Source organism: Enhydra lutris, unplaced genomic scaffold (genome assembly GCF_002288905.1).
Source record: "Enhydra lutris kenyoni isolate GAN:26980312 unplaced genomic scaffold, ASM228890v2 scaffoldscaffold40, whole genome shotgun sequence".
In the NCBI taxonomy this organism is placed as follows: Eukaryota; Metazoa; Chordata; class Mammalia; order Carnivora; family Mustelidae; genus Enhydra; species Enhydra lutris.
Window position 1 is genome coordinate 1,978,310 of NW_019154124.1, and position 26,818 is coordinate 2,005,127.

A 26,818-nucleotide genomic window follows, 5' to 3' on the forward strand; every position below is an offset into this window, starting at 1 on the left:
GGTTGAAAACTCAGGTATAAACTTTTCTTTTTAAAATGCTTCAGTCATTCCTTGTTTAACCTGGAAGCTTTTCTGATAGAAATAACAACAATAATGGTAAAGCCTAGCACTTTATTAAAATTGAACACAGATCAAGCACTGGGCTGTGTGCTTTATATGCAATGACCCCATGAAGAGCTACAGCTTAGAGTAAATTCCTTCCCCAAGGTCCCAGAGAGGCTAATATACAAAAGCTGGTCTCAAATGAAGTATGAGTAACTTTAAACTCTGCATGTCCAAATATCAGACGCTCTTAGCATCTTCAACAAACTGTTCAAGGGAATTCTTAAATAAAGACATTTATACATTTGAGAGCTATTTACTCTTTCTTCTCTATCTGAATCTCTTGTCTACAAATTATTTGGTGAAAGACTTTCTGGCTCTCTATTTTCTTCCTAAAAACTGCTGCCATCTCTGGGCTCAATTTAGAAGAAACAATAGACTTGTATGCTTGGTCCTCATGGTCCCCAGATCTTGTCTCAGATTGCTTGGCATCCTCATCACGCCCACTCCAGTCCATAAACTGTTCTCTTAGGCATAATGGCCTTTAATCCTTGGATCGTGTGCGTTGCCAAGGCTAGGGGAAGACACAATCATCTCTGCTTCTGAAATCCCTCTCATCTCTGAGACCAAGCTCAAATACCTCCCCTAAGAAATCTTCCTCAACTCTGCCAATAAGAATCCATCTCTTTCTCCTCTGGGCTACCTCAGCCCTTTGAGCTTTCCCTTCAGTTCAGTTACCATCCCTTGCCTCACATTCCTGTTATGAGTGAATGTATCTACTGTTCTCACTAGAGATCCTTGAAGACTGGGACGACAGTATATGTGCCTTGGTATCCCTCCTCTTATCCAGCACCATATATCGTCTATGGCAGGGAAACGGAAAAGTTCATAAATGGAATGCAGCAAAGACTCCATGTTGCTAAAACCTCTTTAATATGTAACCCTGCAGGAAATGTGGCCATCCGCAGAATCTCAAACCTCGGGAACCGATCCTATAAAAACTGTTGAGAGGTATTTGGTTCATGAAGGTTGTGGGGACTTCTATGAAGCAGAATGTGCTATTAATCTAGTGTAGAGGGCAAAGCTGGTTTCAGGAAAATCACTGGAAGACTTCTTAAAATTAAATACAACCTTCAGAAGTGTTGGGTCAATAAAAATTTACCTCAACAGCAATCTCCTGCCAATAATTGAGAAGAAGATGAAACAAGAAGGGGAAAGAGGAAGTGAAGGAAAATACTATCGGTTTTCAAATTTGGAATAAAAGATCAAATTACAGTAATCTGTGAGGTAGTCCAGAGAGGAAAGAGCATGGCTGAGTGATCTTTGTTTCCCAAGCTTCAGATTCCTCATATATCCTAACTTGCTCCAACTCATGTTAGCCACACGCTTCTCACTCTGTTCCTTCTTGCCATTTCAAAATACCTTTCAAAAATGTCTTTTTTTTTTTTAAGATTTATTTATCTGAGAGAAAGAGAGAGAGAAAGAGAGAGTGCTCCCACTCACAGTGTGTTGGGGGAGGGGGAGAGGGAGAGCGAGAATCCTTAAGCAGACTCCCCACTGAGCGTAGAGCCTGACACGGGGTTTGATCTCATGACGCTGAGATCATAACCCAAGCTGAAACCAAGGTTCAGATGTTCGACCGACTGAGCCACCCAGGTACTCCTCAAAGATATTTTAAAATTTTAGAAGAAAATCTTGTAATTACATTTAGCATTTCATATTATAAATACCTTCTTGGTCATCAGCAGGCTTCACATTATTAAGACACACAGCAAGGTAGAGGCGTCTACCTGGAACCCAGAGGCTCTTTCCTACTAGCTAAATGACAGAATCAGATGGCCAGAGGTGACTCGTTCTCAGGGGGCACCTCTGATTTTTCTCAGGCTAAGCCTCAAATGTTTGTATGTGCCAGAGTTCTGTGTTCACACCACTCCCTTCTCACTCAATACAGTCTTCCTTGATTTTTCCCATTAACTCCTTGACTTAACTGAGAGTTATCCATATGTATGATGGCTTCGACTCTAGCTTCAGATGACCTTTTTTTTTTTTTTAATTTTTTTTTTTAAAGATTTTATTTATTTATTTGACAGACAGAGATCACAAGTAGGCAGAGAGGCAGGCAGAGAGAGAGGAGGAAGCAGGCTCCCCACTCAGCAGGGAACCCGATGCAGGACTCAATCCCAGGACCTGAGATCATGACCCGAGCTGAAGGCAGAGGCTTTAACCCACTGAGCCACCCAGGTGCCCCCAGATGACCTTTCTTTTAAGCTTTGAATTTGTATTTCCAACTGTTTTTTGGGCATTTTCACTAGGATATCCTGATGGCCCCTCAAACTCAGCATATTTATAACCACACTTATTTTATCTGCTTTCCCTCTCTCCAAAGAAAAGAAGGCACCCCATATCTCCTTTGGTCTTAATCTAGGTTAAAAGTATTACCTACTTAGTCAACCAAATTAGAAACCTGGAGTCGTCTTCTATTTTTGCTTTCCCTCATTCCTCTAATCTTGTTTGTTCTTCCTGCCTCCTAAAATCCCTCTCATGATGAAATTTTATAACCCTGAGGACAGAAAGAAGACTCCACAAGTTTCCAGAAGGCAAAACAAAACAAAACAGGTCATGTACAAAAAGAATCTGGGACTGGAATAACTGGCTATGTCAATGGAAACAACAGAAACAAGATAATGGAGCTGCCTTCGAATTTCTGAGGTTAAGCATTTTTCAAAGAAGGGTAAGGCTAAAATAATGACAATTAATTTCAGAAAATAATGATTTCCAGACATTCATGGCTTCAAGTTGTTTACCTTTCATGTATTCTTCCTCAGTAAGCTACTGGATGGTATGTTCTACCAAAAGGAGAGAGTAAATAAAACATGGAAAACATGGAACTCAGGAAAAAGGGTATCAGCGCAGGAAAAGGGCACAGGGATTCTCATGACAATGATGAATAGTAGGTACATACTCATAATAATGTGATGTAAGAAAAATTATGATATGCTCATATTGGAATGACGGAATGGGAAATGTGTCTGAGGAGCTGGGCAAGAGAGCTAAGTTCTTCTCTTCTATGTAAGAAAGTCAAAGAAAAAATCCCACATACTGAAAGATCAAAAAACAGCTACCTAAACATTGCATTTAGAAATCTGGAGGTGAACATCAGAATAAACAGCCAAATGAGCTTAACACAGCTGTTTCTGGGTAGGGTCTCAGGAAATTGCTGTTTTTCACTGTAAGCCCTGTAGTAGTACTTTCAACTTTCAGTATTTCTGTATATGAAAACTCTGGTTAAAAAAAAAAAAAAAAAAAAAAAAAGTTAGGGGCACCTGGGTGGCTCAGTGGGTTAAAGCCTCTGCCTTCGGCTCAGGTCATGATCCCAGGGTCCTGGGATTGAGCCCCACATCAGGCTCTCTGCTCAGCAGGGAGCCTGCTTCCTCCTCTCTCTCTGCCTACTTGTGCTCTCTGTCTGTCAAATAAATAAATAAAATCTTAAAAAAAAAAGAATTAGGTTCTGTTTAAGCATTACAGTGACTACTTTGTGTTATAATTCTGTAAGGAAAGATATTCAGAGAGAAAAGATCTAAAGGTCTAATCTTCTTTTTTATTTCCCCAATATTTTTAATGAAAAGAGCATGTTGATTCCTTTACTAAATCATTTCTCCTTTCCTGCAGTTATATTGTTCCATATCAGTATTCTAAAAGATGTTCTAAACAAACAACCTTACTATAACCTAGTGAGAAATGGTTATGTCTCACCCAAGAGGGTTAAGATTTGTAACCCCATTCCATATAACACACTTGAGCTATGAGCTAATGGGTCGATAAAACATGCCAGGCCCTGTCCTAATGACTCTAAGCCTACATGAAACATTTTTCTGTGAGGAATATGGCTTAATTAACCACCTGCTGAACTCAGTTCGGAAGAAAGGTAACTTACGGTGAAAAATTTTCTCTCATGAAAAATAAATACAATTTTAAGGGTCAAAAAGCCACAGTGAAAATAGTTCTTGATGGTAACTTTTGCTTAACTGTATTATTTGGAGACACACAGACATTAAAGGTTAAGTAGCCTATTCCCTCATTTTACAGAAAACTGCAGCCTAAAAAGGTTCAGTGACTTGACTAGAACAACTCTGTACATTTTCAGAATTTGCTAGGTGATCCATTTCATTTAGCAATGGTTAAACAACTTCTAATATGTAGTATCTACTCTCAAAGTAAAGTTGGGAATAGACTCAATCGATTAGATGATTCAAGCCCCAAAAACGAATGCCTTAGATTACCTGGATATTTGGAAGAGAGTTTGTTTGTTTTTTTATCCTTTTCACTGTACATGTAAAAGAAATTCATTACAGAAAATAATTTCAACTCCAGGAAAAAAATAAATTCTTTGTATATACCAAAGACAACTGCTATCAATAGCTTGGAGCGATTTTTTTGCTTAATTAATATACTATTAATTACATATTGTCTATTGTCACATCCATCAAATACACTGTACTATTATTTTTTAATATGGACTTTACTTCAGTTATTAAGAGAAGGGAAGGAGATGGAAAAGAAGCAGAAACTTCCAGTTATATAAACAGAGGAGAAAACATTTGAATTTCTTATTCAAATTATAAAAGCTCATTAAAAGGAAATAAAGCAAAAAATATGACAAAACTGACACATTTTTGCTTAAATATTAACAACTTTAAAATAAGGTGATGGCTTTGATATGGCTGTAAATTAAAGATAGTTCATGCTCACAAAAATTTTCAGGTGTAAAACATACTTATGTTAGACTTTGATAATTTATTTTTAGATGGCTCAAATAACTCATTTATAAGAAATTCGAAAGCCCTCAGTTTTACTTATTTCTTTTTCTTTTTCTTTTCTTTTTTAAAGTAGGCTCAGAGCTCAATGTGGGGCCTGAACTCATGACCCCAAGATCAAGACCCCAGCAGAGAGGACAAGTTGGATGCTCACCCAACTGAACCATCCAGGTGTTCCATCCCTCAGTTTTAAATCTGTATAAAAAGCTTATGTCTCTGTGTTCCATATTAAAAGATTTTGCAATAAATACATTGTTTGAAAAGTTCCTTAAAAAATTTCTGATGGGACGAAAGAGGAAGGAAGGAAAGAAGGAGGGAGGGAGGAAAGGAGAGAAGGAAGATAAAGCCAGGATCAAGGAATTTGCCTCAATCACTTTTTTGTGTTTTCTTCTTTTCCCTTTATGCAGCAGAAATAGGCAGGGTACTACTCAACCTCTACTGTAAGATTGGCAGCTCTGAGAACTCCTTTTAAAATGTAACATGTAATGAATACATTTCTGTTCATAAAGGAATAAGGAGGAGACATTTCCACATAAAAATCACTTTTTTTTTTTTTAAGTAAGCTCTATGCCCAATGTGGGGCTTGAACTCATGACCCTGACTGAGCCAGGCAGGTGCCCTGAAACTCAATCATTTCAATTGTTAATTTTTATTAAATATTATTATTTTACTAAATATTATATTATTGTTTTATTAAAACATATTTATTATAAAAACATTTTTGTTTTGTTTTATTTAAGAAATCTCTATACTCCACATCAGGCTCGAGCGGACAGCTGGATGTGGAACTCAATCCCAGGACTGTGAGAACATGATCAGTGCTCAAGAGTCCCAGGCTCTTCCAACTGAGCCAGCCAGTGCCCTCACTTTTAAAATCATTATCTACTTTCACCATTGCATGAATGCAGGCAATAAATGAATGGGACATGTCTCCTCTAGTTAATATATACTGAGAAAGTATTTATTTATAAGCATAAATGCCAAGAAAGTATTTATTTTGAAGAATAAAAACCAGGAGTTATCCTGGGAGACTCCTTTGAAGTCAATCGCCTCGGACATCACAAGATTTTTCACTTCATACAAGATCTATTTTTATTATGAGAGCTTCTGAGTTCTTTTATTATTATTATTATGTGAGCTTCGTAAATCTTCAGAGATAAGTTCTTATTTTCCATGGCAGTGCCCTTTCCCAATTACTCCACATACTGGGGTATCAGAGTTATTGTTAAACAGATCATTAAAAATGACAGATCAGATCCTTACACCTGACTAAGTTAGTCCTGACTATAAATGAGGTGCTCCGGGACATGCATACTCTCTTTTGGATCACCAGGGCCATATTACTGCACTGAAGCACAGACAATTTACTAACTCTGGTCCAAATCTGAGCTGGTGATTAAAAACTGATGGAGTGTTTGGCACTACTAAGAAAGTGTTCTTAATACCTTGGTTCAGAACACCGCTTTTCCAATTTGAAGTTAACCAGTTTAAATAAACATTTGTATTTATGCTCTATCTTCACTAGTATACTTCGGAGAAAATGTTTCACTTAGATTAAACAAACACCAAGGATGAGAAAATGCATACTGAAATATTCTATTTGCCTCCATTAAGAGAGAAATCACACTGCTTTTCTACTCAATTTTCAAATATAAAAGAACTTTCTGAAACATTTCTTAAGCACTGTCAGTCTTAATATCCTCAATATTGAGAAATCAATGATGATTTTTGAATGGTAATATACAACACAAAGCATTGTGCTACTGAATTCATCTGAATCCCTTGCACTATTAATTTATGTAATTTCTTAGTCCTTGCCTTAATGAAATTGACTGGAATATGTCAGGAGAACATAGCTAAAGATATATCTCTTTTAGAAATGGAGCTTTGATCTTCTCAAGGTCACTAATACTGTTATGTGAAATAATAATTTTGGGTACATAAAATGTGTTCATAAAATATTACACATCTTGCAAAAACCTAACAGGACATACTCAAACAGGTAAAATCCGCTTTTACCTCAACTCTGATTCACTCTGAAAGAAGGTTTGTAGTCTACACTTTAAACATAGAGGCTGGTATCTCTTGCTATCAGATCATAAACACAATGTCTATGTTATCAAAGAGTTCATCTATTCCAAACATCTCAATTGTCTGTTAAAGAAATACTGAGTTTCTTTATATTATGCTAAAATAATATTAGGTTTAGAGTTATATCTCAGAGTCATAAAGTCAAAGCTCAAAATATCTTAAAGTTAGGATTTTTGAAAGGCAAAGGAAAAGGAAGGTGTAATGTGGCAAACAACTTGTTGTTGTCTTTATTTTTGTACCACCCTTCTTACATTAAAAGAGGAATCCATGCCATGACAGGTATGAAAAAAAGAAAGCAAGATTTTGAAACAATTTTTTATCCTAATTAAAGGTATTTTGGAAACGGTCCCTTGCAATCTTCAAAAAGATTAGCAGCAATATTTTATGCTGGATAAAAAAAGAATACTGCTTCTCTTCTTAAACATTAGATGTTTAAAATATAATGGGTGATTACTAAATTTATTTTCATATAAGTGTGAAAAATTCTTGATCATGTTCCAAATCTTTTGTAATGACACAAGAGACAACAGAACCAGCAATGAATTTTGGACTATACTACATCAACCACATAATGCACTATCTTGTCTAGAAGAGTAACTTATTTTTTAACTTACTGCTTCTAATCTTTTTTTTTTTCACTTTAAATAAGAAGAAAGTGATTAAAGAATTTTATATCATATGAAATATCCTATGGATTTTTGTTTTGTTTTTACAGAATCAGCTTTTATCTTTGGGCTTTCCATACCAAATTCAAATATATCATGATGAAGTAAACTCTATCCAAATATGGTAAATAGATAACCAATAAAGCAAGTTATATTATAAAAAACTTTTATTAAGCTGAGATCTACTTTAAAGAGTATAAACTTACAAATAGTCTAAAAGTAGATCCTTAATTCAGTCACTGAACATTCTCCAATTTACTTCCAACATAAAGTGGTGGAAGAGATTTGAAATCAGAGAAGGTCTATGCATTGATCCATTACCTTAACTCTGGCTGGCTGAGAAGTCTGCCACTGTCTGGCCAACATCAAGGAATATCTGTTATATGCAAGGATGTTGTCCAAGGGTCAAGCCACAGATTTTTACTCTTGAGTTTCCTGGGATGACACTGAACTTGGGGTACCTACTTTTCTGTGTTATGTGGCTATAAGCAGTAAGAATTTTTTCTTTGACAAAGAAGAAAATGCTATTATTTTTTTTTAAGAAAAAAACAACAACAACAACAAACAAACATAGAAGAAATAGGTGCCTTCCCAAGTCCTGATTGTAATGTATTTTAGAATAAGCCATTCAAATTGTCAACAATTCCAGATTGTTGCTTACTTTACACAATCAGTCTCTTTTCAGGGAATGCATTCCTTATATCTGGCAGGTAGGAAATATTAGGGTTTGAGATAAGCAATATATTTTCCTGTAATCAAAATTGTCCCCCTGCGATTGCTTCTTTCAAAGCAGCGATATACTATGATGGAAAAATGTCATTCATTTTCCAAAACTATATTTACAAGCAACTTTTCAGGAACATAGCTTTTCTGCTAAGGCAGGAACATCTATATTTACAACACAGATCTGAAACACTTACATGTTTTTCTGTATAACAGAGCATGTTTCTCTTGGCCCAAACCATGTTTTATCTTCATATTTGAGCAGGAATTTGTAAATAGGTCATTCTTGGTTATTTTAGCCAGAAGAACATTGAGCCATTAGTTTTGTTTTAGGGAAAACAGTGATGTGTAACCGCATAAAATATCATGCTACACTTTCTACTTCTGCACATGCACACAAAGTTACCATCTGAAGTCTTCTTTAATTCGGTTTTCAGTTTTTCCTGGTCTTCTACTAGTTTTTTATTTTCGGCTTCCAAAATGTGTTCCTCTTCCTTGGCATTGCTTTTCAAGAGCTATCCGAAAAGAGAGTTATAGAAAGAAGTAAGCTTAGACTGCAACAACCACATACTGCTTCAGGAAGTAGGCTGAATAACATATTTAAAATTATTGGTCTTTATTTGATTCTTTATCTTTTTAGTATTCTATAATTTTCTACAATGTACTTTTGCTGGTAGAAACTTGATATTTGGCAAACAAAAAGATTTCTTCTTAGTAAGGCTGAAATCTCTGAAATGAAAATTAGAGTTTCTGGTTGGGCTATAATGAAAATTATGTTTTCAAAAAGTATTTAGGTAAGTAATGTGAATGTCTCCTCCTCCGTTAAATGTGTGATATAAATCTAAGGAAAAAAACAGTTGTGAGGATGGTATTAATTGGTAAACCATTATGTTCCAATTACAGAGCTGTCTACTCAGACTATTTTTATGCAGACCAATCTGTAAAAAAGGAATATAAGTCAGGGTGGGGATGGGTAAGTGTATAATGATAGGGCTATCTCTATGCTTGGAATATTCTACCTAATTCTGAATAGTCATTGACTAGTCCCCAAATTAATCTTATTCAGCTAATCTTTTACAATGTTTTTTATATTCTAAAATCTATGTGGGCTTTTTTTGGTTGTTGTTAAAGATTTTATTTATTTTAGAGAGAACAAAAACAATCATAGAGGAAGAGGGATCACAGAGGCAGAGAGAGAAGCAGATTCGATGCTGAGCGGACAGCTGGATGTGGAACTCAATCCCAGGACTGTGAGAACATGATCAGAGCCAAAGGCAGATTCTTAACTGACCGAGCTCCACTAGGTGCCCCCAGTGTGGGCTTTTAAAATGTGTTTTGTATGTTGGTAGATCATCATCTTTTTTTTTTTTTAAGACTTTATTTTCCAGAGAGAGAGAGAGAGCACATGCAGGAAGAACGGCAGGCAGAGGGGGAGAAGCAGGCTCCCTGCTGAGCAAGGAGCCTAACGCAGGACTTGACCCCCAGGACCCTGGGTCATGACCTGAACCAAAGGCAGACACTTAACTGACTGAGCCACCCAGGCGTCCCTGTAGATCATCTTTTCTGGGCAAAAAAAATTAAGACCAGAATAGTAAAATATTTGACTAAAATAAAAATACCATGGAGTAAAAATTTCATAATCTGTAGGCCTAAAAGGAAACTAGCATTGTTAACAGAATTAAGAAACTTACTTATCTTAGAGAAGTTTTAAGATATTTAAGTAACCACGAAAGGCAAATTAAACTAATGTTTGAAAAAAAATATGTATACACTGACAGGGGTTATTTGAGTAAATAATGTGGAAGCAACCTGATATTGACGGCTTCTATAGTCAAATAAAAAACACAGCTCAGGACAATTTTGAACAAAGTGACAGAAAAGAATTTCTACTGCCGGGTAATTCCTTTTCTAATGTAAGCTGGTATATCCAATAAACAAAACTCACAAATTTCTACTGAGCATGGGCTACATGTAAATATATTAAATTTTTATAATTAGGTGATATAAGGGAAAAAAAATATAAGAGAAACATGGTCTCTGCTCTCATGTAACTCTAGTGGAAAGGGGGACACAAGAGCATAAAAACTGTAGTATAAGATCAAATACAGGGACGCTTGGGTGGCTCAGTTGGTTGAGCAGCTGCCTTTGGCTCAGGTCATGATCCCAGCGTCCTGGGATCGAGTCCCATATCGGGCTCCTTGCTCATCAGGGAGCCTGCTTCTCCCTCTGCCTCTGCCTGCCATTCTGTTTGCCTGTGCTTGCTCTCTCTCCCTCTCTCTCTCTCTGACAAATAAATAAATAAAATCTTAAAAAAAAAAAATAAGATCAAATACAGTACTATCTTCTATCTTGTTATAATACAGTTTAGGCAGCTTAGGAGGAGGAATTAAAGCTCTCATGAATATATGACTGCAAAGAATTTTTTTAGGAGACAAACACTAAAATACATCCTTAAGCTTAAGGAACCTCTTATCTTCAAAATTAAAAAAAAAGAGCAGAAAGAAAAAAGTTTTTTTTCCCATTAACTCTATAAATTTGTTGCCCACTTCAAGTTCAAAATAATCCAGCTGTTACTTCACTGAATTCAGTTCACACAGTCTCCACTGATTACCCAAATTGGAAGAGAACCACTGAGTTGCAGGAATGTTTATACTGACTGCTTGAATTACTATGCCATTGACTTGGAAAAGTTGGATTTGTGTTGGGTCTTGTAAATAACCTTTCATTATTGCACCTGCAAACTTGTCCAGATTTATTATGTGTGACTTGATGCTGGAGAAAGACCAAGAGCCCTGGAACTGAAATTCAATAGCTAGCTACTAGCTACAATAATGCATGTGTTCCCTGTTCCACCCACCTTATACCATAGTGGCAAGCAGCCGGGAAAAAAAAAAACAAAACAAAACTGGTAAGACGCAAAGCTCCATCACTGTTGTTATTTTAAAGCAGTTGAATTAAAAGTTGATTGGTCTTCCATAATTATTTCATTAACTGAGTATCCCAACAGCCAGGGGTCTCAGGCAGCATCTACAAGTCATTTTGTAAGATAGCATACAAAGGGCACCAAAAAATGTGGTTAAGAGAATGGATTCTAGAGCCAGGCTGCTTGAATTCAAATCTTAGTTCTGTCATTAATTAGTTGAATGGTTCTGTGCAAGTCACTTAACCTTCCTGTGCTTCCATTTCCTCATATATAAAAACAGATAATAACAGTACCAACCTCATGGGGTTGTTGCAAGAATTAAGAGTTAATACCTTACCGTGAAGGATTTGAAGCAGTACCTGGCATAGTGTTAGCTATTATTTATAACCTTTGACCCGAGAACATATGAGGTGACTTGCCCTAGATCACAATGCTAATCACTTTTATTAGAGTTAGGACTAAGTCTCTTGGATCTCACAGTAAAAGTGCTTTCCATTAGGTAAGGTGTCTCTGATAGAGAATAAAGAGTTGTTTCCATAGCTAATATTTCAAAATCTACATGAAATATCTCAAAACAGAAGTGATCTTTGATATTCTGACCTTTGGCTTTTCTTGGTCAGTTAGTACACTTTGGGCACTGACAGTATTAATGTTCAGCTCATGATCTTTCTCCTTACTGTGTGCTAGCTTTAGCTCGGCATATCTATGGGTCTCTGATGATCTGGGGCCAATGACTGGGACCTTCCAATATAGGAAGCAGAGAACCAGGACAGCATGGAATCAAAGGGGAAGAATAAAACAAACAAACAAAAAAAGAGAGAGAGAGAGAGAGAGAGAGAAATTGTGGAGGAATCAAAGAATCAGTAGTCATGAAATAAATTTCCTTGCAAGGGTAACTTGTTGTGAAAACAATACTAAAAGAAAAGTGCCAAAATTGTTCTGAGGAAGGTGCTTTTTTTGAAGGACAAGATGAGTTTAGATATGTTAATTATGGTATATTTGAAAAAAATAATAGGACCAGAAGTTTACAAAAATACTTTCCATTTTCTTAAAGCTGATGAGTAAAAGGAAAACAACTAAAGAATAAGAGGAAAAATCAGTGTTCTGTTAGTAATTAAAACTCATTACTCTAACATGATAGGCATAATTTTAAATCAAGATAGGTACACAATAAGTTTACAAATACAAGGCTGGGTGCTTTTGAGTTTAGCCATCATGTATTAATCAAAGCTTTAAGGGTTTTGTTTTTACTTTCACCATTTTGAAATAAGATGAAAGGACAGAAATGAAACAAGTAATACTGAGGTACAAAATGAGGCTGATTTTGCTTTTTTTTTTTTTTTTGCAAAAAAGCAGAAATGACTTTTGAATACAGAAATACCAGGAGCTATAATTTATGACAAAAGGAAATTTATACGACATCTATAGATCAATGTCTTGTCAAAACAAAACAAAATGAAGTAAAAAATAGAGTGGTTCTTTATTTTATAATACCCCAAAGAAACATTTTTGAATGCTGTTTTATATGAAAAAAGGTATTGCTTTACTTTTTTGCTGTAGGGGAAATAAGGAAGACATCATTGTAAATAAAACATGGGTTCTGAATAGGTGACCATTATACCATAGCATCAAACACAATTTTTTGTGCAATGAGGTTTGCCTTATTTAATAGGTTTCTGGAAAGACTTCTATTATATTATGTATTGGCTAATTCATTTCTATAAGAGGCTAGGCTTTAAGACTAAGGTATTTTTAATTCTCTATTAAACGCAATACTTTTTATATAAATATAATGTGGAATAATACATAATTGACTATTTGCATTTCATTAATTTATAATAGGAAAATCATTTTATTGTACTATTTTAGGAATGCTTTTAAGAAAATGTATTTCACTTCTGAATGGTTCCACTGACACTTTGTTTTAAGAAGTAGAATTAGCAAAACTTATGGGGCTTAACATGAACACCAGACACTCAAGCTCTGACATCTTATCCCTAAATTTTACACTTAAGAAGAAAATAAAATAATTCTGTAGCTATAATTTTCTCACTTGTTCTTTTTATTTAATAGAGAAAACATCAGTTCCTAATACTCACTATGCCTGATTGGCAGGGGAATTACAGCATACGGTTCTCAAGAAAGGACTATCAGCAACTCAGCCAAATTAAAGACTTTAAATATAATGTGCGGTCATCAGTCTAGGATTAACTACTTTCTACTGCTCCCTACATAAACATTTAAAAGAAAACAAAAAAAATTTAAAAATCAGGCTTAAAAATTATTTAAAAAATAATTTAACTAAAAAGAAAATGGAAACATAGAGCCTTAAAAGGTTTGCTTTAGGTATAAAGTAAAATTAATGGTAATGAAGGAATTAAAATCCATATTCCCAGAATACTCTTTTTCTTTCAATCATAGGAAATAGGTTCAATGGCATTCTACTACCGAGGGAAACGGAGAACAAACTAATCTAAAGGAGAATAAGACACTCTGAAACAATCATTTCATAGAACAATATTGTTACTTATGGTCACTTTTTGCTTACAAATTACAAAAATACTCTTTTTGATACTGAAAAATAATACGCCTTGGGAAAACTAACAACATTTACACACATTTTTGAAAAGCAAATTTAAATACCCGTTTTAGTCTTTCATTCTCTTCCATGAATTTTTTGGCAGCCTCATTAGTATTTTCTGCTTGAGTTTTAAGTACTCCTTTGTTTGACAGTTCTTTCGCCAGCTGAGTAATAAGGATAACCAGACGTCTCAACACTCTAAACAAACAAAAGCATTGGAGTACTGTATAAGTAACTAATCATTAGAAGCTCAGATTTAAGATAAACAGTCACTGTCAAATGACTCCCTTTTAGGTATGGGTAAGGTGGAGGAAGATAATGTTTAGGGAGGACATGTATACATATATTCTTCCTTTCTTTTTTCTTTTCTTTCCTTTTCTTTCTTTCATTCTTTCTTTTTCTCTCTTTCTCTCTTTTCCTTTTTTTTTTTTAAGTCTTTCTGTCAAAACAAGCCTGTATCTCGTTCCTTTGGAATCTTTGTTATAAGACTAGCACTTGGAAGAATAGGTTCAGCAGTACTTGTTAATTTAATCATCCTTTTCCTACAGGTGTTTGGCCAGGAGGAGAAGAAACAGAATTTTAGACAGTGTGGCAGGGCCAGTAAGAGAGTTCGTTTTGTTCATTTTATTTTTTTCCCCCTTACCACTTTAATATTTGCTATTTAAAGAGCATTGTATGAGGCTGGCCAAGCCTAAAAACTGCTCATTCACATCAGTTTATGGGTAACTTCCATTGTTAGAAATTAGTATCTTCAAATATTCATTCAACAGGTATTTCCTTGGCTAAGTGTTCGGAATTGCTAAGTGTTAAGCATGTGCTGGGTACTGGAGACACAGCAGGAAGTGAGACAAAGTCCTTCAAGGAGCTTAGGTTCTAGTTGGGGAAGAAAGAGTTAAAACAGTATTTAATTGCAAACATGAATGATACTCAGAAAAACATACATATACAGATACATTCCACAGAAGCACGCTTTGGAGGGAGTGAGGGTCATAAACAAATTCTCCGTGAAAGGGTCTGAAGGATGAATAGAAAGGTAGCCAGGAAAGAGGGGAGTGTTCTGGTAGAGGTTAAAGTGGGTGTGAAGAATCTGAAGTAGGAAGGAGTCAGGTAAACAATAGCGAGTCAATAAATATTTGTTGCAAGAACGAATGTGTGAACAGTTGAAGCTCAGTGTGGGTGGAATGTGGTGTGAATATCCCAGAACAGTGAGCGACAAGGCTCCAGAGAGAAGCAGGGGCCAGACCATGCAGGGCCTTAGGGACCCAGCAAACCTACAAGCAGTAATGACTATTATTTGGGTATTTCATCTGCATCCTTTTGTGAAGATGTCAGTATACTAAACAGCACAGAAAAAAAAATGTATGGTATAGGTAGGAAAAATGAGGAAGGGAAACACAAATCATGTTTTAAAATTGTGCTTTTTTAAAAACTTACAGCCAAAAAAATAATGAGAATCCAGAAATGTAAAGATTTCTTTGAGACCTAAAAAGTTTCATCTGTGCATGTTCATAGGCTCCAGGTCTGCTGGTTAAGCCTTTCTCAATGGCAGGTGATGAGGAATATTTCCTTACTTCTCTCACAGCATCTATTAGAGAAAAAGAGAAAACATCACTTTAGGCTTTTAATAATATAAAATTATTATTAAAATGGAAAGCAGTTTCAGAACAACTGAATGGACTTTTAAACAATAGACTTTTGGTATGGGCCCTCTTTTTGTCTTTTCCTCTACTATCCCTGGGAGGGCACCGTACTCAAAAGAGATGCTCTGTAAATGGATGTTAGTGGGAATTTTAACTGGAAGAGGATTTTTTAAAAACTCTTTATCTAGGACTTATTATCACTGTACTGTCTCTCATCTCTAGCTACACTGCAAACTGTTATCTTTGACTCTTTCTATCCCTAATAGGTTGAGCAAAATCCAACCTACTGACAGTAGCATATAGGTCATCTCCCATTCCCATCAATTCTAAGAGGTTATCTATTTTCCTGACTCTACTAGCATTTTATTGTATTATTCCTTCAGTACTATCAAATTGTTATGGTAATTATTAAAATAATATTAAGTTATTTAAGGTAATAATATTAAAGGAACATTATTATTAAAATGCTATTAATAATTCATACTAGTAATACTAATATAACTTTACTAAGATTTTAGAAATATTGGGTTACACTGAGATTTCCACTGGCATAGGTTAAAATGGAATTTGGCCTATGGGGGCATATGCTCCCCCAATGGGCACATGGATGGCATCTGCTACTGGAAACATTCAGAGAGCTGCACTTCTGATGCAGTCAATTCTATTAAGTCTCAGAGGTACAGGGGATCTATTTCTTTCTAATGGAAAACAGATTTCCGCTTATTCATATCCATATTTAGTGCATTCTTAAGTCACTGGATCTTGTAGGTCCTAGGTAACTTATCTGCCCCTTAGGTGTCTCAAAAAGCAGGGGGCAAACAAGTCAGACTGCTTCTTTCATGTTGCCATCAGCACACTTAGAGAAGAGTTACTGCTACAGGAAAGAGATTCCAGTTGGAAACTGAGGCCGGTTAAACTATTTTTTTAGTTTTTAAAGATTTTATTTATTTACTTGAGAGAGCAAGCACGTAAGAGAGAGCACGAAAGGGGGAAGGGGCAGAGGGAAAGGGAGAAGCAGACTCCCCGCTGAGCAGGGAGCCCAACTGGAGACTCAAGTTCAGGACCCTGAGATCATGAGCTGAGCTGAAGGCAGACGCCCAACTGACTGAGCCACCGAGCTGGCCCTATTTAATTATTTTTAATAGCAGCTTTGTTGAGTTATAACTCACGTATCTTAAAGCTTATCCCTTTAAAGCATATAATTCAGTGGTTTTGAGTATATTCACAAAGTTGTGCGAACAACACCACTGATTTTTGAATATTTTCATCAACCCCCTCAAAACCCCATTCCCATTCTGCCCCTTCCCTATCTCTTAGCAACTGCCAATCTACTTTCTTTCTCCATGGATTTGCCTATTCTGGACATCCTATACAAAAGCAATCATTAACTTGTGTATTTTGTGCATCTGGCTTCCTTCACTTAGCATGTTTTCAAAGTTCATCTGTGTTGTACCACATATTTTTTGGTATGGCTGTTATTCAGCCATTATTTTTTTTGGCTGAGTAACATTCCATTGTGCAGATATACTGCATTTGCTTTATCCATTTGTCACTTGAAGACATTTGGACTGTTTCTACTTTTTGGCTATTATGACTAATGCTGCTATGAACATTTTTTCTCTGTGGTGTATGTTACCAGTCTTATATCTGGTTTATTTTTATTTATTTATTTATTTTTTTGCAATTAGAGAGTTTGGTTTTTTCTAGCTTCATAAATTCTGGAACAGTTTAAGCAGCATGAGTAATGTCTATTTTTTCAAAGTGGTAGAATTTCTTGCAAAGCTATCTGGTTTTATTCTTTTCTGATGGGAGTAGCTTTTTTCTTTTTTTAAATAACTTTCTGTAATTCTGTGGAAAATTGGTCTGTTTAAATTTTCTCTATCTACTAGAATTCATCTGATAAGTTATGTTTCTCTACAAAATTATCCATTTCAGGGCGCCTGGGTGGCTCAGTGGGTTAAGCCTCTGCCTTTGGCTCAGGTCATGATCTCAGGGTCCTGGGATCGAGGCCCACATCGGGCTCTATGCTCAGCGGGGAGCCTGCTTCCCCCCTCTCTCTGCCTGCCTCTCTGCCTACTTGTGATCTCTCTCTCTGTCAAATAAATAAATAAAATCTTAAAAAAAAATCCATTTCATGTAGGTATTCACATTTATTTGCATAGAGATATATGAAATAGTCTTTTTTAAAAAAAGATTTTATTTACTTATTTGAGAGAGATAAAGCATGTGCATGAGGAGGTGGAAGAGCAGAGGGAGAAGCAGACATGGGGCTTGAACCCAGGACTCTGAGATCCTGACCTGAGTTGAAGTAAAGCTTAACTGACTGAGCCTCCCAGGTACCCCAGTCTTTTAAATTATCTTTAAAAATTTTTTTTGAACTTAATGTCCATTTTCTCTTTTACATTTCTCAGATTGCCACGATAATATAGTAAGAGCATACCAACCACTATGAAACAACTAAAAAAAAAAAAATCAAACACAATAGTATTTATGAGTTATTCTAAACAGGCCAGGTAAACTACATAGTAATATGAAGGATCCTTATGCTTATTATTCAGCTTCTTTGGCTTTTAAATAAAAATAATATTCCTAGATTCATTATGCAGAAATGCTGAAGATTAACCAATAACATCAAAGAAGTTTACTGGGGTGCCTGGGTGGCTCAGTGGGTTAAAGCCTCTGCCTTCAGCTCAGGTCATGATCTCAGGGTCCTAGGATTGAGCCCCATGTCGGGCTCTCTGCTCAGCGGGGAGCCTGCTTCCTTTCCTCTCTCCCTGACTGCCTTTCTGCCTACCTGTGATCTCTGTCTATCAAATGAATAAATATTAAAAAAAAAAAGTTTATAAAGATAAATGGATATAAAAAAACCAACTAGGGAATAAAATCACCTGTTTGAAAGCAAAACTATGTCTGAAAAATGAAAAATGATACAGGGGCAACCAACCATACACGCAGGGTATGATACGTGGTCAATTTTCTAGAAACCACATGGGGACAGCTTTCTTGGGTCACTCGTGGAATCTTTCAAATTCCTGGGATGCATTTCTGCTGATACTAAACATATTCCTGGGTTTCCTGCTTCTTTCCGCCTATTCCCACCCCTTTAAACACACATACACACATACTTTCAGTTAGTACTGGCTCCAGAAACACGAACATCTTGTAATGATTATGTTATTAGAGAAAAAACCAACACGAAAAATGAAATAAATTTCAAAGTAAAATAAAAAGGAAACGAGTAATCTACTGGTTTTCCATAATTTACACCATTGTCATTCTGGTGCACAAGAACACTGGACTGTGTATTTTACATTCACTACTGCATTTAAACCTTTGAATACCTCAGTGCAGCAGGTGTGATTACCCTATTCTGAGATGGAAACACCAAGGCTTACAGCATAGATCCCCATCTGGCTGCCTTTACCATCCAAGGTCAAAGGTCCTGTATTAATCATCCATGATGTCGCTATTGTCTGAGAATTAATTACCCACTCTGCCCATGGATGTAGTTTCTAGCTAGAGGTCATGGTTCTGCTTTGTGACTCTTACCCCTGGCCATAGCTTACCAAACAAAGGTTGGATACATAGTACTAGCTGGCTCATTTATTTTCCTTATAATTGGAATCGATATTCAGAAATAGCTACTAATCCTTGTATATGGCCAGAGTGATGATATTTTTCAGCTATATGGTGCCCACAGCTATATGGGATAAGGATGAATGAAGACCCATGGAGTAATGCAGGGACGTGCAAAGGACACAGTTTTCAGTTTCAGTTTCTAGGACAAGTCTCTTCCTGGAATTTGGCTTTCTTCCTTCCCTGAGCTGCTCTAAAACAACTCTATTTTATTATTAGTTCCCCTTTCTTGCTCAAGTGAGCTCCAGTTGGTTTCTGATATATGTAACCAAAAAAACCTTGTACTCTAGTTTTCCTTCTTTTTATGGATATGTGGCAGTTTTCAGTCAAACTTCTTGTAATAATTTTAGAGTTAAAAGATCACAATACTACAGGTGCACCTGGCTAGCTCAGTCGGTAGAGTGTGCAAATCTTCACTAGGGTCATGAGTCAGACCCCCATGTTGTGTGTAGAGACAACTCAAAAAAAAAAAAAAATCACAATACTAGAGTCAGAAGGAGCTGCAGAAGTGATTGCCTTTTCTCTCTCTGCATGCAAATGGATAAACCAAGATCAGAGAGATGAAATGCCATTCCAAAAGGCATTTAGTTAGCTGGTGGCAGAGTTGGGATCCATTTTTCTTATTGTCCTTTAGTTGTTTAGTGTTATTTCTTACAAAGCTGGAGATTTACTTGATAACAAGAGCATACCCTGAGACAAATACTGACATTTTGAAATGAGGCATGAACCCATTCACACATCCTGACACAATCGCCTACTCATACCTCCTCGTACCAGTTGTTCCCAGTTTTAGAAAAAGAAATTCATTTCAGAGGCTGGTGGTATGGAACATAGGAAACATTTGCTCATAAAACGGTGGTAGATGTGGTGGTTATCCCAGGATGAGTCCTGTATAACCTACTTTACATCAATAGCAACATCAACCTAATTGAAAACCCCATGAATTCATTAATTAAAAAAGCCTCTAGAGTTAAGCCTAATCAAAAGAGGAATCCAGTACTTACCTAGAAACAGAACAATCAAAAGGACTATAATAGTAAGGAAAGCCTTGTTCCAGAAAGTTGCAATTTTACCCCAGACAGTAAATGAAAAAATCTTCTGCCATCTGTAAAGCAATACAATTACTTTAGGCGTTAAAAAAAAAAAAAAAAATCAAAAGATTTTGAAATGCTTTGCAAATATCCAATTAACATTTTGGTAACTGCATAGTAAGTGAAAAGAATTATAGAAATTTAATTTTTTATGTCATATCAGAGAAATAGCAATTTTCTGAGATGACATAAGATGTCTCATGAAATAACAACTCTTTCAAGTTGAATGATAATCTGACATTATCTTCTGTCTTGGTTTAGACATTCTACAACAAAAAATAACTTTCAAAGTAAAGATACATGAATTCTTATAGTAATGTGTTATATCGCTGATAGAAGTTATCACTTTACATCTTTTTGCTAATCTGGGTAATAACTCAGAAATAACAAAGACCTATTAGTGTAATAATCACCAACATTTCAGGAAAGGGAGTCCAACTCTGCACTATATATTTTTACATAATACACTTCTAACATCTACTCCAAGTAAAAGAATTTTTCTTTTTTACAACAAAGGAATTAAAAAATCACTGAGACATTACATACATGAGGTACAAAAATCTTAATAGGTTGACAAATTTTTATGTATGTATATACTCATGTAATTATTACCTAGATCAAGATGTGAACATAGAGGAAACGAAATGGGGAAAAAATAGTCTAGAAGGTTTAAACAGCATAAGCACAGAAACAGAGGTAAGAAAGTATGGATTACAAATGACAAAGAATGACAAAGAAATCCACTACACAACTGGAAAGGTAACAAATTTTGTACAAGGGCATTTTATTTTATTTATTTATTTGTTTAGAGAGAGAGTGTGTGAACACACATGCGTGTGAACAGGGGGTGGGCAAGAGGGCAAAGCAGTCTCCACACCCAGTGTGGAGCCCAATGTGGGGTTCAATCTAAAGACCCTGAGATCCTGACCTGAGCTGAAATCCAGAGTCGGACACTTAACTGACTGAGCCATCCAGGTATCCCAGTACAAGGGCATTTTATTTTATATATTTTAATATTTATTTATTTACGTACTCATTTCTTACAAGGGCATTTTATTTTATTTTAAAGATTGTATTTATTTATTTGACACAGAGATCACAAGCAGGCAGAGAGGCAGGCAGAGAGAGAGGAAGGGAAGCAGGCTCCCTGCTGGGCAGAGAGCCAGATGTGGGGCTCAATCCCAGGACACTGGGATCATGACCTGAGTCGAAGGCCCAGGCTTTAACCCACTGAGCCACCCAGGCACCCCTACAAGGGCATTTTAAATGAATAACAGATTCGAGGAGACATAAAAGTAATAAGCACCTAATAAAACTTCAAACACAACTTTAAAATGTTTTACTTTAAGACTACAACAAATTATTAACTAATAAGTTTGGAAAACAGCCCTAAGTAACAACTTGAAGTTGATGAGGGGAGGGAGACTGATACAGATGCCTCTATGCCCCCAAGTCCAGAGACGCTATTCAAATTTTTCATTATGAAAATTTTTATATTTCTAGCAAGAGAACATAACTGGCAATACCTTCTCCATGTCCCAATGCAAATTCACATTTTAAGGGCCAGTATAAAAGGAAACACAAAAAAGACTTCCTACAGAAGAGAACTAGCAGTTTCTAGTAATACTCAATTCAAGGAGGAAATGATAATAGCTGTTATATATTCAGTCATTACAATACTATGGTTCTAAGCACTTTTACAAATTTTAGCTCATTTAATCACCACAATCACTATATGAGGTTGGTACTAGTATTAACTGTATTTTATAGATGAGGAAACCGACCAGAGATGGTAAATAATTTGCCCACCGTCATACAGTAACACGCAAAGTTGGGACATACACCCAGGCAGCCAGACTTGTAACTATGTGTCTTTAACCAATGGGTTATGTGAGTAATAGTCAACTTAAATAACCATTGAAGCCTTTTCGTTGACAATATGGTGATCCGTATATAAAAGATTAAAAGTATATATACGAGTAGTATACTTGGAGTATAATTTCCTTACACACAATAAGGACAAATTATAAATGAATTGTTTTCGTTTCTGTATATACATAAACATACACATTTTTATATAGATATATATATACACACACATTTTCTTATGTATATTTGTACATGAGCCTATATATAATTTGTGTATTTATATACGTATCTATCAAAGAGCTACTTGTATAAGAAAAAAATTATATTTGGTAGGAAGAAAAAGATCCATAATCTATGGACCATTTTCACGCAGAAAATATTGACTACACACACACACACACACACACACACACACACACGTGTGTGTGTGTATATGTTTGCAAATTCTTAGGCCTTATTTATAAATCAGATGTTTATAAATAACATCATTCCTTTTCTTGAATACAGGACTCTCTTGTTGGAACTACTACCAAAAAGCTAACAGGGCATTACAGAGATTTGAAACAAACAAACAGGATAAGCAGCAGCGTAGAAAAAGCACAAGGCTGAAAGACAGATTCTTGTCTGGAGTTTGCCATGGATCAGCTAGATGACCTTAGACTACTCAGACTACTGAATGAGTGGGTTGGAAAAAAATGATGTCTAATGCTCCTTCTTACGGCATGATTCAATTTTTTTTCTTTAGTAAGGAAGAAAGAAGTGATGGCATAGCTGATAGACAAGGACAGAAGTGAGTAGCAATGCAGGTAGGTAAGAAGCAAGTTAAGAGGTGTAAAGACCACATGGACCCTGAGCCAAAGTAAAAACTTTCATAAATCTTTTCCAGTCATGCGATCTCACTGAATTTATCTCTATGATCTCATTTATGAAAGATTTTCTTTTATGTCATGAGCATGAACAAAGGTGTTGCAACATTTTTATTAAAAGTGCATTTCACCATTCATATTATCAACTTTCTGGATCTAAAACTAACTCCCCAGATGGTAGCTACACTTGTGGTGAGTATGGTATAACCACAGAGAAGTTGAATCACTAGGTTGTACACCTGAAACTAATGCTACATTGTGTGTCCACTACACTAACTGCCACCCCCCACAGCCCTCAAACCAAGCCATATGAGGATTATTATAGGAGCAAAGTGAGCCAAGGCTTCAATTTAAATGCTCAGTACTGTACTTAAAGACCTTTGAAGGTCTTTACTAAGGAATTAACGCTAATGTATGGTTGTGGTACTTTCCATATTCAGCACTTTCAGTACATATTAATTCTGTGTATGGAAAAAAGTAGTAAATTGCCAGTAAACATTAATGAAACTATCTTTGGGCTACATAAGAACACTAAGAATCATTTACTGGTTTAACTTCTCCTACATTGTTCCACTCCCTCAATGAAACATTTCTGTACCCATGCGTGCTGCTAACCTCATTTATCCATTTCCCTTTTTTTAGTTCACTGTTCCAATTCAGGGCAATAAACAAGGTTAAGTTTGATGACGACATGTATTATAAGTACAACCAACGCTTTATCATATTTGTAATCAACAGAACCAAAAGGGCGGTCCTTTTCCTTTTAGAAGTGAGGGAAACGGCTAATGCGTTTGTACACACAATAAAATGTTTTATATAAAGTGATTTCTTTAATATTATTAGACAGTTCCTAAAGTTGGTGAGTTTAAACAGCACTTTTTAAATAATCAGCTTTCAAAACTTTTTAATCTTAAGAAAACCTTTTCCGTATCACACTAAACAGTATAAGGAGCTAATCATGCTTCCTGTGCTTACTGAAACGTATACTTATTGTAAAGATTTGGAGGTTTCCTACCTCTGAGGAGGAATAAAAGGCAGGCAGAAGATTAAAATAAGTCCTATTTCAGCATAAAGAAAGGTTGCAACTGCCACCCACTGGAGTGTCATTTTTTCTCTTCACACCTAAATAGAGAAAAGCTTAAGTTTACTTTGCCGCCTTTCAAAGACCCACTTGGTTAAGGACCCTGGGGCGCAATGTTTTCGTCCAGGGGACTGACGGGGGTCGGACCTTCCTCTCACCCGAGGTACCCGGCCTGAACTCCCGGCGGGAGGGCCGGGGCGGGGGTCAAGGGTGGGCCCGGAGGCCCGCGTCTCCACCTGCGGAGCGAGCCCTGCGGAACCGCCGAGGCGGCCTGCGCGGCACCGCCGAGGCGGCCTGCGCGGCACCGAGGACGTGCTTGCCGGGCCCCCAACCGCGGCGAAGGAGCCTAACGCTACCTTCCGCTAACGCCCGCGCCCAGGGGCCCTCCCACTCCGCGAACGCGCCGCGGGCTGGGCCAGCTCCCGAGCTTCCACCGCAGAGGGAGAGGCGCGACTCCGCCGCCCCGCGCGGCCTGGTGCTCATTCCCGCCCGGGGCCCGCCGCTCCCGGGAACCCGTCCGGCCTTACCCCGCCTGCGGCCGGCCTGGCTCCCCGCGTTGCTCCGCGCGAACCGACGCGCGGGACGTCAGACGCCGCGGCAGGGCGAGGGGGGCGGGGAGGGGAGCGGTGTGTGTGTGGGGGGGGGTGGTTGGAGGAGAGTGCCCCACCCCCCTTCCCGCCCCCGCCAGCTCCCAAACCGGAACCGCGGGGCGCTAGCCCGCCGAGGTCGCTGGCGGCGTGAGGAGGACGATTAGCAATAATTGTTTTCTAATTGATGGTGGAGTTAGAGGGTGACTCAGACTTTTCGGTCGAATGCTTGGGGTTCCCCAGTCAACTGCTTCAAGAGAGCCGACTTTAAATTTCTAATGAAGTGTGGTTTGGCGGGAGGGGCGCGGTTAACCGACGTTTTCTTCAAAGAGTTTCATGTAGTCCACGGAAGGGTAATGGCGCCGGGGCAGGACGCGGAGTCAGCGGACCTGTTAGAAAGGGACTCTTTTCCTGTGCTTTCCTGTTCGTCTTCCGTCCGTAGAAACAGTCGCTAGAGTTAAATGGAAGAGGCAGGGCTGCTGGTTGTGCAGCATTTTGTTCTTTTGAGAATGTGGAAAAATATGCAGCTTCAAAACATTTTTTTCCTGCTCTGTCTGCAGGCTGGGAAGAGACAAGACACTGGAGAGATGTTTGGGAACTGAGAGGGAAAACCATGTGTGTGGGTGCATTCCCTCAGTTACTATATTCCAGGTTTTCGAATTGCGTGAATACACTTTTTAAATATTGACAAGATATCAGAAATGCAAATGACAGTATGACCCTCCTGGACAATTTGGGAATATTAAATGATGTAAATAGATAATTATAGAATATAAAAATCCATTAAGTGGGTGCTTTTTCTTATCACAAATATACTTGATCACACAGAAAAGAGAATTAAGACTAAATTTAAATTAACTATAAGGAAGGTGGGTTTTGTTTTTTTTGTTTTTTAAGTCAAACGCATTTAGGACTCCATGCTCTTCTACACCAGTTCCTTTGAAAGGCTGTGCATCATCTTTATGCTGCCGTGCACACACCACTAGTATAATTCAATTCAGAGTTAATTTACCCACATAAAAATTACAAATTTTGACTATATAGCTCCCTATTTGCACATATACTACTTATATCAAATGAAAAATCCAGTTGTCTTTAAAAATATGTTAACTGAAAAAGTAAAGTACAGAATGTGCCTAAAAAGATACAGCAACACGGTGTTTATTTCAAAATGGATTCATTTAATACTGCCAAACAGATAGCTGTCTCCTTACACAGTTCTCATGTTGGTAGTATAGACCAGTATCTTAACTATGGAACTGTTTTATTTTTCATAACTGAGATACTTAATTCTTGCAATGGCAGATTCACCAATAACAAAATTCTCTTAGTAACACTCCCAGACCATGGAACTTAAAATTAAAATTATTATCAACTGCTGGAAGGCATAAAAATATAAGTAAATCACTAAAAACGGGGTATGAAAATTAGGTTTTTAAGTTAAAAATTAAATTTCTCTAAGAAATAGTTCAAATATATAATCATCTCCAGGTTGGTTACCAAAATTTTATACATAAAATTTCGGGGACTAAAACTAATTTTATTTCAGGTACAGATGTATTTACCAAGTTATCAATCTTCTAGGATCTAGAAGACTTGAAATGTAACAAAGTTAATGTCATTTAAAGAGTTTCATGGATCTTAGTTTTAAATTATTGAAAACATCACACATGATTAAACGTGGTTACATACAATTTAAAATTGGGGCACCTGTGTGGCTCAGTGGGTTAAGCCTCTGCCTTCAGCTCAGGTCATGATCTCAGGGTACTGCCACATCAGGTTCTCTGTTCAGCAGGGAGCCCGCTCCCTGGCCCCCCACCCCACTTGTGATCTCTGTCAAAATCTTTTAAAAAAGTCATTTAAAATAAATACATCGAGGTTTCATTCGTGAATTAGGAAGTAACAGTTTGATTTCCCAATTTGAATTTTTAATCTAAGCCCTGAAAGTAATTCTATACAGGATTTCTTGTTCCTTTTCATTTTAAATAGAATTGGCATTTATTCTGTCACTTTGCACTTATTTTCACTCAAACATGTTTCATGTTAACTTATAAATACTATAGGACTCACTTTTAGCATTAAAATAAGTTTTATTTAAAAATGTAAAAAACACAATTCCTTTCAGAAAAAAAAAAATGAGGGTCTTTTTTTTTTTTAATCCATAATAGGATTCAGAGCAATTGTCAAATGTTTGGTAGGATGACCAGGA

At 36.8% G+C, this 26,818-nt stretch overlaps 1 protein-coding gene across 1 annotated transcript in view; it reads right to left on the reverse strand.

Moving 5' to 3' along the window:
- The window catches only part of LOC111155275 (B-cell receptor associated protein 29), a 48,142-nt gene extending 23,518 nt beyond the window's left edge, over positions 1-24,624 (reverse strand). Inside the window, exons 1-6 of the mRNA XM_022515402.1 lie at positions 24,550-24,624; positions 23,957-24,063; positions 20,120-20,220; positions 15,274-15,424; positions 13,902-14,037; positions 8,742-8,850 (exon numbers count right to left, since the gene is read on the reverse strand). Of these exons, the coding sequence (XP_022371110.1) occupies positions 8,742-8,850; positions 13,902-14,037; positions 15,274-15,424; positions 20,120-20,220; positions 23,957-24,048 (589 nt within the window). The 5' untranslated portion in view covers positions 24,049-24,063; positions 24,550-24,624. The remainder of the gene's footprint in view (positions 1-8,741; positions 8,851-13,901; positions 14,038-15,273; positions 15,425-20,119; positions 20,221-23,956; positions 24,064-24,549) is intronic.
- Positions 24,625-26,818: the final 2,194 nt, after the last annotated feature.